At 43.2% G+C, this 15,543-nt stretch overlaps 1 protein-coding gene across 1 annotated transcript; it reads right to left on the bottom strand.

Moving 5' to 3' along the window:
• Positions 1 to 237: 237 nt before the first annotated feature.
• On the bottom strand, positions 238 to 13,636 carry KDELR2 (KDEL endoplasmic reticulum protein retention receptor 2). Its single transcript, XM_055804706.1, has 5 exons — positions 13,505 to 13,636; positions 6,621 to 6,721; positions 3,476 to 3,634; positions 2,257 to 2,509; positions 238 to 1,477 (listed from the first exon to the last, which is right to left on the bottom strand). Exons 1-5 carry the CDS (start codon positions 13,593 to 13,595, stop codon positions 1,443 to 1,445), a joined length of 639 nt encoding a protein of 212 aa, XP_055660681.1. The 5' UTR covers positions 13,596 to 13,636; the 3' UTR covers positions 238 to 1,442.
• Positions 13,637 to 15,543: the final 1,907 nt, after the last annotated feature.

The raw sequence follows: 15,543 nt of genomic DNA, 5'->3' as shown, positions 1-15,543 counted from the left end.
AAAATAGATACAAGCACCAAACCCTCACCTGCACTGGGCTGGAGCTGAGCTTACAGAACAAGCAACTCAGTCACCATCACTGTTCAGCGGTAACCATCCTTCACCGCCTTAACAAGTTCATATTTCATACCGAGTGACAGCACGAATGACGTCAAGCGACTCGTCCTTACCACAACTTATCACCTGGTCCCAGCCTAATAGAAACCTTCTAACTCAGGAATGAAAACCAAACCCGAATCATTTTCACCATTTCATAAAGTGTTTATTGAGGATGGTAACACAGGATAAATCATGCAACAGCTCAGTAAAAAAAGGGGAATCATTTAAAGGATAAAGAATGGTAACTGGTGCTGCTGATTTTGAAAAGTTTGTAAAAAAAAACCCAACCTAATTGTCCAAAAGTGACATCAAAAACCACATGAAGCCGAACATGGAAGTTGCTTATAACGCATTTGTTAAAAAGAAAATGTAGTTATTGTTTAAAAGTGATCACCTACGGATTACCGTAATCAACTTACAAGTCTCCCATTTCTGTAGCTGTAATGGTGTAGCAGGGCAGCACATCCAAGATATTTAACCTTCTTTTCCTGAATAAAGACTACAGTCCCAAGCATTTGCTACTAAGCAACACAACCACATCTCTTGCCCTTCACGACCCGCACTGCCAAGTGCTTTCGTTATTGGGATTACCCTCCCAAATATCATGGCAAAACAGAAAAGGGCCCATCCCTGTGGCCCCGAGGGATTTCCTCACCGTCCTCTTGCCACCAGCCTGTTTTAGAAGGGGAACAGCTACAAGATGTGACTGTTCCCCTTCTGGCACCAACATATATTTTAAATAAGGAACTCCATGTCAGCAGATGGCACAAAGACTGGGCACCAGCACATCACATCAAACATCGGTGGTTTCAGATTTAGAGTTGACATATATTCACCTTTTGGAAAAAAAAAATAAATATAGTGGAATGAAAATTGAATCAAAAGGGAAAGAACAGATGACTACCATCCATCAAGGATGCACATACCTGTGCACTGGAAAAAAAAAACCAAACAGAAAAAAAAAAAATAATCAGTCATTTCAAAGAAATCCTTGAAAATTAAAAAAAAGTTTGCACTTGTTCCTGGTCATAAACAATCTCACAAAAAATCTCACTTTTGGAACTATTCCAATTGAAACCATACACTGAATTTATTAATACAGTATAAGTTTCTTCATGTAAAAAATCTTTATACATAGTAATAAAAAAGATAAAGGCAAGATGCATCAAACAGAAATCTGCTGGTTGTTTTTCCTCCGTTCTTACAGAGCCGCTGATGACTACCTGCACTATAAAGAGCTGTGTTTCTGACTTTCTGTCTCAAGCATCTTCGCCTTTGCTTGTGATAAGGATTGTTCTGTCCAAGCATCCAAAAGGACAGATGCTGGTGATGTTTTTTGGCACTTATGCTGGCAAACTGAGCTTCTTTCCCTTGAGTACTGTAAGGAAAAGCAGGAAAGGAAATGGTTAGCAAAGCAGAGATGTGATCTAGGAGAAACACATGCTGCTAAAACTTCAAAGGGACCAAAACCTACCACATAAAATCACTCTGTCACGAAATGGGCTTGCCTCTCTCTTTTCAATACATACTGGTAAAACTATGACGAACAAACAACTATTCTGATCCTGCCCTACTGTGGCACCCTGCAATTCTCACTTTTCATCCCCATAGGACATACTAGGCTATGACAGTGCTTTCTTAAGAGTTATGACTAAAATAACACAGCCCCATCCATATAGCTTTGTAGTTACATGATGGAAGGTAGAATGTGAACGAGGGCAAAATTACTATGCACCCAGCAGAAATGACTGCTTCTACACTTAGCATAAACAGATCAAAAATCATCTGGACTCTTAAAAGTATTTAAAACACTGAGAAAGATATCTGTAAGCATGGAATCTGCACAAAATGGTGTACGTTGTCAGAAGCATAAGGATCACTGTTATCAATGGAAGACAACAGTAACATGTATTTAGCCATACTTACTGTAAATTTGTCCACTAATTTAATCAGACCATTTACATGTTTATATTCTATCTATACTCAAAAGCAATCCTCAGAAATGCCACACTAGCAGAAAGCATACTTGATAAATCAAGATTTCAGCAATAATTTGCACACAATTAACAGCCTAGTAATACTGATACAGCAGATCCCTCAGAACCTGTTAATTGCTACATTCCGCAGCCTGAAGCTGGAAGTTACTGCACTACTTACCTTTTGTAACATACAAATAGAAGAAGTCACAGTAAAGAACGGTCTGGACCACACCAGCAACAACAGCTATGAGGTCAAAAAATCCCTCAAAATAGTAGCGCCAAATCCAGTTGACTAAGTACAAGGCACGGTACAGACCCAAGAAGAAGAGATAGTGAGTAGTGATGGTCTCTGCTTCGCCAGTTTTGCTGATCATAAAAAGCTGAGGGAGAATAGCAACCGATTCAAGATAGATGGAGAAGGTCCACAGTATCTGAAGGGAAAAAAACAACCACAGGTATATTCAACTGTCTTAGATAACAGAAACACAGAAGAAATTTGATTTGACTTGACTTTTCACCCTCTAACAAAGTTATGAATACGTACAGTATTTGGCAAACTATCCTTGGTACAGGAAAAACTAAGTGAAAGTTTCATAATCAACCATGGGATGGTACAAGGGAACAACTCTCTTAGTAGACAACAAACACCCCAAACCACCTGTCTAGCGAGCTGGCAGGCATAGGTTTACTCGTGAGGAAGCTTATCAGTGCACCCATCAGTTGACGTTCTTGCAACTTTTTTAATCTATTGGTTTTTAAAGAATGAGTTAGTACAGAACAAAATTTAAAATTATGTCTCAAAGTGTTGCAATAAAAATTCCTTTACTCTAATAAATATAAAAATACAACTCAGTCCACTTAAAGTAAGCATCTACAGTTAATTCTCTTATTTCGTGGGAAAAAAATCACCCGTTTAAAATGTAACTATAGGGAGTTCAAAGTATTTTTTTTCTGATAGGAACACAGCTGCATTTCACATACAATGCAATTCTTTCTAATACTCTAGACCATTTATGATTCTACAAAATTTTAAAATTATTGTAATTTCTTTTGTTTTCACCAGGTGGCACCAACTATTCAAACTGCATTCTGGGGCATTTCTTTAACAAACAACAAAAGGAATGATACTTTTGAATTAATACAACCATCAGAGTGTACTGGGAAAATGATAAGTCTTCTGCTTTAAAATAACTGATGTTGATAGTAATGCCTGTCTCCTGAAGTACCTTGCATTTTCACAGAAATCTACACTGTGGAGATGCACTGAGGAAACAGGATTAGCTTGAACCTGCTAAACACGGGCATCTTTCAAGCACTCCTCAGCCTAAAAACTCTCATTTCCATGTGCCAAATGTTTTGGAAAAAAAATAATAACCTCCTGCCCACAATCAACTCACCTCCAGAGGAGAGAAGTCATGATTGACAAGAAATGAGAGTCCACCAACAGGAACTATCAGAAACTCCACTCTGAATGTATCATGGTTTCCATCATAGGTAGCCTTAAATTTCATGTAGATCAGATACACAGTGGCGTACGAGCAAGCAATGTAGATAAGCTGAAGAGTAAGGAAATAAAAACAAAACAACCCACAGAGGTTGCAGGATTAGATCAAACTCAATGAAGAAAGATATTCCCAGGCACTAAAAGGAGTAAGTGCTGCTTTTTTTTGTTGTTTGTATTGTTTGTTTACATGCTTTTGCAGTTCCAGGCTATGTCGTGGTATTTAACTTTTCTCAGCAGAGTAATAATTCAAAACCAGTGACTCTGGGCTCTACTGGTTTTGTTGCTTTAAAAGCATCACCTTGCACCTGGCTGAAGTGACTGCCCAAAGCTCCTTTAAGGACACTTCCCTGAGCAGACAGAACTAAGGAGCTGACTGGAGAAGCAATACCCCTTCTGCTATTGCAGGGGAAGCACTGGCCCAAAATTTATGTTAAAAATGTGCATGTGCATACATGCAATAATGATGGGAGTGGTCTTTTTACATTCAAAAAGTCTGCGACTGGTGTGGCTCACGTGGCAGTTAAAAACCTATTCAATAAACCCCATCCAGACTCAGTCATTTAGCATACCACAAATTAGCTGATTTGATTTAGACCTTTAAACACCTCTAAAATCTGAAGAGGGGCAAGTGGACAGTGTTCTTCACCAACCAACAGGCCATAAAAGCTGTGAAACTAACAGACTGCTAGAAGCACTGAACCAGAACTTGGTTTTGGTTTCAGCTGATGTCTAACGTTACCATTTTTACTTGTTATGGTACAGTTGACTTCATCGCTCTTCCCTGTGGACTGGGCAAATAGCCTTATTTTTACAGATGAGAAAACGGAATCACAGAGAACATATGCCTTTCTAAAGGTCAATCTGCCATCATCAGGACAGAGCTCATTGTCCTGGAGACAACATAGTACAGCAGACTAGACATTAGCTTCTGCCTCAGTTTCATCACAAAGATTAAATATTCCAAACCATTTATCACATTAAATATAGATTCTTCACAACTGAAAACTAAGATTTAAAAAACCCACTGTTTGCAGATGATACCTATCACTAAAAAAGCACTGTTCACAGATACAAAACACTACAAATACTGTAATAAGGAGCTCAGAATCCAAAACAGTCTCTACTACACTAGCACCCCAGCTGACTGGAGATAAAGGACCACAGGACAGGATTTCAGATATATGGAATTCGTATTACAAGTGTAAACTGATCAGAATTGGTATGGTCATAGGAGATACCAAGAAAGTGTGAATGAACCCCAACTCCTTATTAAAGATTTCTTCGTGAGAACTATAGCATGTTTTGGGACACTCAAAAAATTTTCATTTTTAAAAATACCAAAATAAAAGAACGGTAGAAAAATGACTGCAGAGTGCACCAGCAGAAATGCATCCAATATCCAGATACAGGTACCACAAAAAAGAAACTGTAAGCTACAGAATGCAATAAATCACAAAAATTAGTCTGCAGGTCATTAAGGCAGGCAGATAGTGCCAATTTGTGTACTGCTGCATACATTCCTGGAACTCAGAAGAAACTAATTTTCCTAAATATCTGATGATCACTGACAGAAAAATACAGCAAGATATCAACTGTAGTTTAATTAATATTTCTCTAAAAATACTGAAGAAAATCCTAACTCTACAGAAATGAAAAACTTTTTTTGCTGCAAATTACAGCATTTTCCTCAGATTAGGAAGTTCATCTAGTTATGCTCTGGGTTAGTTTATTTGTATAGTAGTTCCTGTTCTCTACAAGTGAGTAATGTTGTATGTTCCTCAATATATGCAGACAGGACAAGAAGCTGCGTTGGGACACTCAAGCAGCTTTGTCTTGGTACTACAATAATGGGCTGAAAAGCCAATTACATCTAACAGTCTCTCCAGGCAGTAACCTTTGAAATTGTAACAGAGGTTTCCATTCTGCAAGTTAATACTGGATTTGAGCAGAAGATGACCCTTTCATTTCTGGCAAGACTCAAGTTTACTATCAAGTTGAGTATCACAAGTGTCATGTTAATTCCTTTTTTGGGTAGGAGGGCTGCAGCAAAAAGACATGGTCATGACCCTGAATCACAATCAATACACATAAATTACAAGAAAACCCTAGCTGCTCCTTTAGTGCACACAACAGTGGCTTTTAATATTCTCAGAAATCACATGGGGGGGAAAAGCTTGTGTTTCAAGAATATTTTACTTAATCCACAGTTATTCATGTAGACTGTCAATATTAAAACTTAAGCATACATGTTTGACTTGTTAGAAGACAACAGCATGACTGAGTTTAAAATCTAAAATTCTGTTTTACAGTATCATTCCCCTAATTCTTCAGTGCATTTTGCATTGCTGACTGTCTAGTCTTTTCTCCTGGCAAAGTTATACTATCCTCTAAACTAAAGTTGAAGACCATCAAGAAAATTGAAGAATAAAGGAACTGGATTAAAGAAGTGTCTGTTCTGGTGCCGCAGACATGCTGCACTCTCCCAGCCTACCGCTTTATTTTCTTGTACTCAGCACCAGAAATTGCAGGAATAAAGAAACAACAAAACCAAATCTGAGCTCATTAACATTCAGCAGGTAAGCAAACATGGTCTATAACCTAATGGAAGCTACATTCCTAAAAGTATACTCCTGTCAACTTTTTATCAGCCTCTGCCCAGAGACTAGCTGCAATTCTGGCAATGCATTTTGAATACTAATTTACCTTGTAGTGGATAAAAAAGAGATTTACTTAAGCTCTAGTGTCTCAATTGAGAAATACAATTTATTTGAACCATTCTCCCCAAAGCTTTTATTTTCAATAACCAAAATGGCAGTTGTTCTAAATGTCACAGTCCCCAAACAGTTTTTAAAAATTGCATGTAGAGTGTAGAAAAAAGTAGGATTTTGAGTCCATCTTCCACATTCTTTATCCAAAGCCCGTCTAGAACTTGTTTTGTAATAACTGTGCAGTGGGCCATTTAAACAAGCTTTTAATAATGAAATTATGCACTCTGCATGCAACATTACTAGCTTTTCTAACTCTTCAGTATACTCTACCTTCATAGATGTGTTATACAATGAAATGAATGAAGTGAAGAGGTCCAGATAACGGGTAGTGAAGACCAGTGCAAACAGAAGCTGGCTTTTCCCAGAAATACCTAAAGTGATAAAGGAAATAATTAATTATTCAAAAAGTGATGATGTGCTTTAAAATACTTGATGCCAAGGATGAGAAAGGATATATATCCTTTATTTCTAAGCAAGCTGATTACAAAATTGGGACAAAATCCAGGCTTCCAAGATGTCCAAACAGAACTGTAAGTTCATATAGCTCAGTAATGTGAATTTAAGTTACCTTGTACTAGAGGAGGTGCTAGCACTACACAAGATTTAGAAGTTCATCACAGCAGATAGCTTACAGGTGGTATTTTTGGAGATTACACTATCTGTTCTGTGTTATCATTGGGCACCATGCAGCCAGGCTGCATTAGCTTTCAATTCTCAGCGTGCTGTCACATGCCTCAGTGCATTCTTTAGATGCTGAATAGCTGGAAAGGTCCAAGGGCAACAGATACTACAGACCCAGTGATAATCAGAAAGTATGCAAGCACCAATAACATGACTTTAAAGGAATACATTGATTTTAAACCATAAGGCAATTAAATTCAGAAACTTAACTGACCACACGGTGGGGAAAAAAATTACTGTCAGTCAAAACCAGATGTTGCTATGTATAACAAAACAAAAAAAAGCGAGAAGTGAGCTAACATGACAGACATCTACACTGCATCTTCAAAGTAACTTTCAATTTCAGACCAAAGCCCCAAACTCAAAATATTTGCTTGCACTTAACTTCAGCCACTACAGGAGAGTTAGAAGCATAAAAGCTTTGCACTATCAGCCACTAAAAGCTTCTGAAAATTGAGGTGAAGCATCATTCTGACGTAGCGGTGAGTCACAACAGAAGGACAAAACAACCTAGCCTGCGCCTCTATCTTGTTATTCCAATTATTCTTGTTTTCAGTCATCCAGAGTGAAAATATTTGAATCTGTTCAGCTAAGCATGCAAATACTGTTCAAAAAACGTGAGGGGAAAAATACTCTCTAGGAGATCGTTAAGATGCAAGGCTTAAAATTCTTGTCCCTTTATACAGAGATATTTCTGATAAAGGTTTTTATTAACAGTGCCATAAAGCAATTGGAAGAAAGGCTATACTGAACTCCTTTTTCACTCTGGCCTCAGAAATGCTGAAGAAGCTGCCCCTAATGAAGGGACTTTATGTTTATACATGAAGTACAGGAATGGCTGAAACAATGAAAAGAGGGTTTTGTTTGCAGCTTTCATATGTGAATGTCTACAAGGTGAGCCTCATGTACTACCTGCAGAACAACCCAACTGCCCACAAGCAACAATAGAGCAGGAAACAGCAATGCTTCAAAACCTACAGTTATGCAGACTGTAAAACTATAAAACAAAAGCTGTATTACAAACCCAAACCAAAACAACAACAAAAAACTCCCAAACCCCACAAAAAAAACCACTTCCCAAAGTTTAGAAAAAGAATACACGACATTTCTTGAAGTAGAGCTACGTTGCAAAGACAGCTGAAGCAGCACTCTCACTCAGTTGCATCCCAGGTGTGGTCACTGACATTACAACACTTGACAGTGCCCTACTCTCGTACCAATAAAACCTCCCAGCAAGCCAACACTGTCCTAAGGTCAAAACCTACAGGACAAAGAAATCCACCTGTACAGATACAGTACAGCATCACACTACAGTTATAATTATGTTACATTATTTAGCAGGCTATTTTCTTTTAGTAAATAGCTGTGAAGAGCAAAAAAGCATATAAGATCCATTAATTATTGATAATGGCTATAAATTTGGACCTGGATGTACTGTCACATAAACACATGTAATATGCTTGACAAATTGCCCAAAGCCATTGCCAGCCTCACATCATCCCCCAAGCCCAAAGCTGTAATTTTTATTAAGGCCTTCAGTACTTCTCACTGAATTTCCAATCTTTGTAATAGTCAAATGTTCCTGAAACACATCCTAAAGCCAAGTTTAAACTAATTTTGAAGTTAAGTAGGCTAGACCAGGCAAGGTTCAAAGTTTAAATCAAAGACCTATGGAGAGACAGGCAAAATGGGAGCAAGTAGTACCTGTAACCCTAGCAAAAACGGGGCGAGGAAACGGGGTAAACACTGCTGTACGAATGTGATGCATTTCAAAACTTTAGGAAATGTATCAACATACCTGCCACAGCGCTGACCCTGGCTCATGGTTTGGCAACTGCCATATACTAAGACTACATAGCTGTTATTCTCATCCTTCTCCCTTTCCTTTTACTCCCACAAACATTACTAAGTTCTTGAGCTAAACAAATGCGTTTTTATTTCTTCCTCCCAAGCTCTGGGCTCAAGTTTTGAAGAGTCAAACATCTCAATTTTGTTTCATCCTCACATGTGAAAAAACTCCTTCAACTTCTGCACACTAGCCCGGCTAAAAGCAATAGCATGAAACTTTAATTCAGAAGCTCAGCTCATTTTCAGTCAGGGAAGACAGCAGAGCTGAAATTGCAGTACTTTCTCATCAACCTCATTTTGCTATTGTGAGTTAGGTCAAGAGCAATGGGCAGAAGCAGAGGCATGCAATCAGCCTGGCTGTGGAGTGTGTACACTACTTACTATGAACTGTGTATCACAACCATAAAATCTACAAATGGAAATTCTTCTAAGGAAAGACTTCATCATGGAAACATCACAGGCTTTTGAAGTATTTAATAAAAAAAAAAAGGTTTTGTTTCATATGAGGTCCCCATCAGCTACAACTTCTTCGGTTCTGCTAATAAAATACTAACATTAAGAATCCTGTACTTTCAATTAAAAAATCCCCAACCTAACTCTAAACACAAATTTGTCCACTGAGAAAGGCAAAATTTTCCTTCAAAGAAAAAATTCCGAACATACATAAACCGGCATTTTTTTGAGAAAATACAAATTGGTGGCAGCCTATGGCCAAGTACTGCCTGAAGTCTTCCAACACAGCGTATGATCTGGTCCATAGTAGACATGAGACACAGCTACATTACCTAGCAAAAATATTATACATTTATTACCTACACTACTTTTTTTTAAGAGTATTCAGCACATAATTTGACACCCTTGCAACTGCAGGTCACCTTTAACACTTGACAAATGACACTGAGAAAAGCAAATCAATTTTCAGGCAGTAATTCGCAGTGCAAACAATCTAATTTGACTTGGAATGGATTAGAAAATACAGTCTGGACATGACAGTATTTGAAAGCACAGGATTCTTCAAGTCTCATGAATTTCCTAATTATGACATGAAGTCAATAATGGAGTTACCTGCTACATTCTCCACAGCTCCTAGTAATTATTTTTGAGCTGTTACTTGGAGTGGCAAACATTTTTCCAAATTCTAAATTTGGAAACCCAAATAACCAGTCACGCAAAAAACTGTTTTCCTGCCAGCTCTGAAATCATAGCTTGATTTGCTTTCCCCTTTGTTCTCTTTTCAACGTATTGACTAAATTAGGAAAAAAAATTAAAATTCTTTGTCAAACAATGAAAATACTGACTGCTCAATAATGCAGATTATCCTAGCCTCACCTATTTTCCGCAATTAGAGGAGCCACTTCTTAGGAAAGAAAACGGGTAACGATGTGTCTTCAGAAAACAGTAGGTTGCAGCAGAGGTACACAGGCTGTCTCCCTCTCGTTTCCAGCTGCTTTTACAGGCCTCTGAGCTCCTCTTGGAACAAAGGCCTCAGACACACACAGATGCAACCAGAAGAGAGGAGTCTGCACCATGTGGTTTGCCAGCTCTTCATGGATCACAGCCCACAGTTTAGCAATCAGTTAGAAGCCTTTATTTATTTTCTAAGCTGCTGCTGCTTCAAAAGTGCACAGTTAAAGAAGCAGCTGCATTTTGCATTGCCTGCATTTTCCTAGTCACCAATAACCATGAGGTACAAGTTTATTTAATTTATAAACTGCTCTAATAACCGTGCAATGTAAAGGAATCACAGAAAGCCCTCTAATAAGAGGCATTTAGCAGCTGGGGGTTATTGTTGCATTCAACTTTATCAACTTGTTTTATGCAAAAATACGTATTTACAAAATTTTTATTAGTAGATACCACAACTGACAACAACAAACCACTACAAGGAACAGGATGGAGCCCCAAAAATACAGTCCGATGCTCCTCTGAGGTGCTCTTCTTGTTCTAGACAAGACTTGTTAGGCCTCAGACACTGATCTCCTACAAGTAACATGGATCTGGATTTACTCCTAAGGGTTCAGAACTGGAAGACACAAAGATAACAATCCCAGACAAACGCATCCCCATTTCATTTTTTTGCTCAGGAAAATGAACAAAGCAGATGTTTTCTGCTGAAAGAGCCCATGCATGTATGTGTTCAGGGATGTTGATTAATCTAGTGAAGGGAATAGTTGAGGACCCTACATAATACAGGCCCATTTACTTTTCTGTGTTGGAGAAAGCAGTATCAAAGAAAATGATTGGTATGAGTCTACATTCTTATAAGTAAATCCACAGTAACAAGAGATCCTCAATCACAACTGACTTAAGGAAAACAACACCAGATTGCTTTAAGCGGAAAGATGGGACTAGGTTGTATTGTATTATACTGTGTAAATAACCTCCTGTCCAAAGGTCACTTAAGAATCTCCTGGTTAAAACCCTATTTGAATTTTAGCCTTGCACTAGAATTTCTCCTCTGTCATCTTCAGACAGCCAGAGATACAGTTTTTAGATCATTAAATCTCCTGTTGCCATCTTGACTGCATTTCTCAAGTAAGGTGGAAGACACAACTCTACAGAAGAGTTGGAGAAGGCCAGGCCCTCTGCTGCCAGATCCAGACAGAATTCCTGCTCCACTACCGCCTGAGCCAGGAAAAGTTCATTAGGAAGGAGCTGTTGCGCTCCATGACCTCAGAAACAATAGTTCTGCGCTACCACTGCATTTGGACCATTGAGTCAGTTGCTTGAACTGTTTTGTAAAGTTAAGCACAGTTTTTACTTTAGGTGTGTTTAAAACCAAAGCTATTAATTTACTATTTTTTCTTCTTTTGCACAATCAAGCGAGTAGCAAACAGTGAGTTGATATGAAAACATACAGAACCTGTACTTCCTCTTACCTGTAGCATAAATCTCTTTCCCCATTCTCAGTCCTTTCAGGTTGCAGCTTAAACTAATTCTTCATGCTCTTAACTGAAGACTTTACAGATACATCTGTTCCACAGTAACTTGGTATTTGAACGGTATTTGGACACACGGCAAACCAATTTCAAGAATAATCACTCTTACTAACGAAGGAGAAGATCGCTGGAGAGAAGGCAAAGTCAAGCTCACAGTCAAACCCCAGTCCAGAGCAGAAGCGACATTTCCAGGGCCAGCAGCCTGCTCCACATAAGCCGCAGCGCTCCGAAATGCCATTTTTGAATTACAACAACTCCTAGCTTTCTGAAAAGAACGAGCTATGCCGCAGCTATACCAACTGCCTGCAATTCCCTCCAACCACCACCAAACCGTACAGTAGAAGCCAAAAAGCAAACCACATCACAGGGACCTCGAGCAAGCAGGTACAGAGCAGGGGAGGCAGCGGCGGCGTTCCTCAGCCGGGCTGGCCGCGGGTGAGGGGCTTCTCCCCAGCGCCCAGACCGCGGGGCAGACGGCACCCAGCCCCCCCCCCCCCCCCCGCCACACCTCTGCCACGTCAGGGCAGGCCAGGATCCCGGCTGAACGCCCGTTCACAGCCGCCTGCAGGCTCTCCCCTACGGCTTCCTACTGCAGCTGGGAGTGCGAACAAGAAAACACCCCACGAGCTTTAAAACCGGCACGAAGCAGAGTGATTAGCGCGGTGACTGCCGCGGCGGGAGCGGGAAACAGAAGCGAAGGAGGGGGCGTCGGGGTCAGCCGGCAACGCAGACCGGTGCGCGAAGGGGAGCGGGGAGAGCCAGGGAAACTTCAGGATCTGCAAAGTGCAAGTCAGCTACTCCCGGCGCTGCACCAGAGCGGCTTTCAGGCAGCAGAGCGGCGCTGAGCTGCCCAGTAAACACACAATCGGAAGGCTGTGCGCTGTCTGGGAAGGCGAGGGAGTGAGCTCCGTCTCCTCTGCCAGCGGCCGGGCGCAGGGAGGGAGGCAGGCAGGCAGGGAGGGAGGGAGGCAAGGAGGCTGCCCGCCCCGCGGGGGACGCGTCCCCCACCCCCCCCCCCCCCGAACCTGCCTCCCCATTCATTCGCCCGCCGCCGGGCCGTTACATAAGGAAGGAGCGACCCTCCCGGGGACAGCCGAAGTGGCGGTGTTCGGCGACTCAAGTACAAATAGCAACTGCTAAAGCTTTAACGGAATCGCAGCGCCCGCGGGTGCACACACACCACCACCCCCGGCGGGGGGGATGCGGCTTCCCCCTCCCCGAGCTGCCCACCCGCCCTCCCCCCCAGCCTGGGTTTGGAGAGGGGCGAGTTAGATGCGAGGCCGGTCCCCCCGCGCTGAAGGGAGCGATCGTTGCTTTTCACCTGCCCGGGCAAGCTCTGCCCTCCCGCCCTGGCGGCCGCCGCAGGTGGGGGCCAATCCCCCCCTCCCCCGCCTCTCCCCCTTTACTACAGCCGCCCCCGGGCAAGCGGGGCAGGTGAGACCCCCCCGCGGTGACCCCCCTCCCCCGGCTGCGCTGAGCCCCCCTCGGGGAGCGGTGGCGAGAGGACGGCAGAGGCGATCGCACCACACACAACACACCCATTCCCGCCACCCCCCCGCCCCCCCGCCGCGGCGAGCAGGCGGCGATCGCGCCCAACCCCCTGCCAGGCTCCCCTCAGGCACCGCGGCCCGGAGCTGCCCGGCCGGTCCCGCCGCCCTCGCCCGCCCAGCGGCCTTCCGCACGCACCCGCGCAGGAGCGGCTCTTCCAGATCTTGAGCAGCAGGATGATGATGGCCGCCAGGTGGGACAAGTCCCCGGTAAGGCGGAAGATGTTCATGGCGGCGGCAGAGGCGGCGGCGCAGCCCGGAGCCGGGGAGCGAAGATGGCGTAAGCTCAGCGGGCACCGAGCGACGTGGCCCGGGGACGTGGCCAGACAGCCACCGCGCCCGGTGCACCCTGGGAAACGGGAGGGAGCGGCCCGGCCCCGCCCCGCTGCCGCCGCCGCCGGGGCCGCCCCGCACCGCCTCCTGACTGGGGTGGCGGGGCCGCGGGCCTTCGGGCGGGTGCCGGGCCGGGGGCGGCCCACGGGCTCCCTCAGCCCTCCCGCCCCCGGCACCGAGGGCACCGGCCCGTCCGGGCCCAACGCTGACGGGGCCTGGCTCCCCGCCGCGCCCGGGGCAGGGAAGCGCGGGCTTCGCGCGCTCGCGCGCCGCGCCGAGTAGGCCCCGGCCCCCGTCTCGCCGTTAACTCTTCACAAGCCCTTTTGGATGAATAAATTCGAGGCCTTTGTTAACCGGCTGGAAGCGGAGAACAGCTGGGGCGGCGCGGGCGGGTCCCGGCAGCGGGCCCCGGCCGGTAGTGCAGCCGTCGGACGTTCGCCTACCGGAGCAGTTGGTATTTAATAGCTGTTGGCGTGTTTTGTGAAAACGAGCAGCTAACTGATCGGTGCCCAGTAGCCCCAGAGCAGGCAAACCTCCCGGCAGACCAGGAATCGCCCCTTGCAGCGGCGAGGCGTTCCCGGTAGCCTTCCTCCCCCGCCGCGCCCAGCCCTGCCTGGAGCCCCCGCCGTGAGGGGCGGCTTTCCCGCCCCGGCCGGGCCCCAACCCCCAGCGCTCTGCAACCGACAGCCAGCAAAATAAAGCACGGTGGGAATAGCCCCACAGGAATATGATTTCCAAGGACTGCGGAAAATAGGTAACGGGTTATCCCAGCTCAACAGCGGTGCTTTGCTTTTTTATAGCAAGTTACTTCTTAAAAATCTCATGGTTCGCATCATTTCACACCCTGTTTGAGGAAATAGCACGAGGACTTTACTGTTTCAGAACGATGTACACAACCATCTGCAGAAAATTTCCTGCAGCAGAAGGTTATGTATTGCTTGAAAACTAATGAAAAAGAACCTAACCAATCTTTTCATTTTCTTGTTTAAATTGTAGCGTAAACTTTAAAATCTTTAAAGGGCTTACACATTTCCTGAAAGAAAAGGAAACTGATTAGTACCTCCTATCAAGCTTATCTTTTTTTTAATAAGTACCCACAGTGTGACAGAAACAGATTTACTTATTTTCAGAGATTAAGAATCAAAGCCTGTCTGCTTAAATCACTGTTTACAAATACAGCAATACAACTCCTTGACACACTCCACAGGACCTCTTATCTTACAGTGCCCCAAGAGAAGAGGTTATATGTTGACATTTGAAAAGTTCAATAGATTTGAACTCTAATAGACTAATTATTTTGAAAAGCTATTGAATAACTTCAGTCATCAAATAACATTTGATGTAATTACCAGCAAGTTGCTTACTTGAGGATACATGTTAGGAACCCCAATCCAGTAATTTGAGAATTTGTACTGAACACGACAGAGCTCCCCACGTCATGGTATAGACTGCAGCAGTGGAGGAGAAAGTGCAACTTTGAAAAGCTATTGAATAACTTTAGTCATCAAATAACATTTGATGTAATTACCAGCAAGTTGCTTACTTGAGGATAACTTACTTGAGGTTCCTAACCCCAATCCAGTAATTTGAGAATTTGTACTGAAGACGACAGAGCTCCCCACGTCATGGTATAGACTGCAGCAGTGGAGGAGAAAGTGCAACTACGTTAAGTACGACTTCTGCGGTTGCAGTGCTGTGGCACTTCTGTCACTATACACAAGTGTAACAGTAAGGTCTGAACACAGAAGGTATGTTTTAAAGAGCACTGGCTGAACTAGCCAGATCAGCTGTTTGACACAGGCTTGATTGAAACACGTACATTTAGTATGTTAGATGTAAACACTT

The sequence above is a fragment of the Falco peregrinus genome, chromosome 5 (genome assembly GCF_023634155.1).
Source record: "Falco peregrinus isolate bFalPer1 chromosome 5, bFalPer1.pri, whole genome shotgun sequence".
In the NCBI taxonomy this organism is placed as follows: domain Eukaryota; kingdom Metazoa; phylum Chordata; class Aves; order Falconiformes; family Falconidae; genus Falco; species Falco peregrinus.
This window is presented reverse-complemented; position numbering and strand designations above follow the sequence as displayed.

Bases quoted from the DNA above. Each gene is read 5' to 3' on its own strand.
- KDELR2 (XM_055804706.1), bottom strand. From the start codon at position 13,595: ATGAACATCTTCCGCCTTACCGGGGACTTGTCCCACCTGGCGGCCATC. The intron at 3,635-6,620 runs GTAGAGTATACT...CTTACTCTTCAG, and splicing joins TGTATAACACATCTATGAAG to CTTATCTACATTGCTTGCTC. The intron at 2,510-3,475 runs GTGAGTTGATTG...TTTTCCCTTCAG, and splicing joins ATGACTTCTCTCCTCTGGAG to ATACTGTGGACCTTCTCCAT.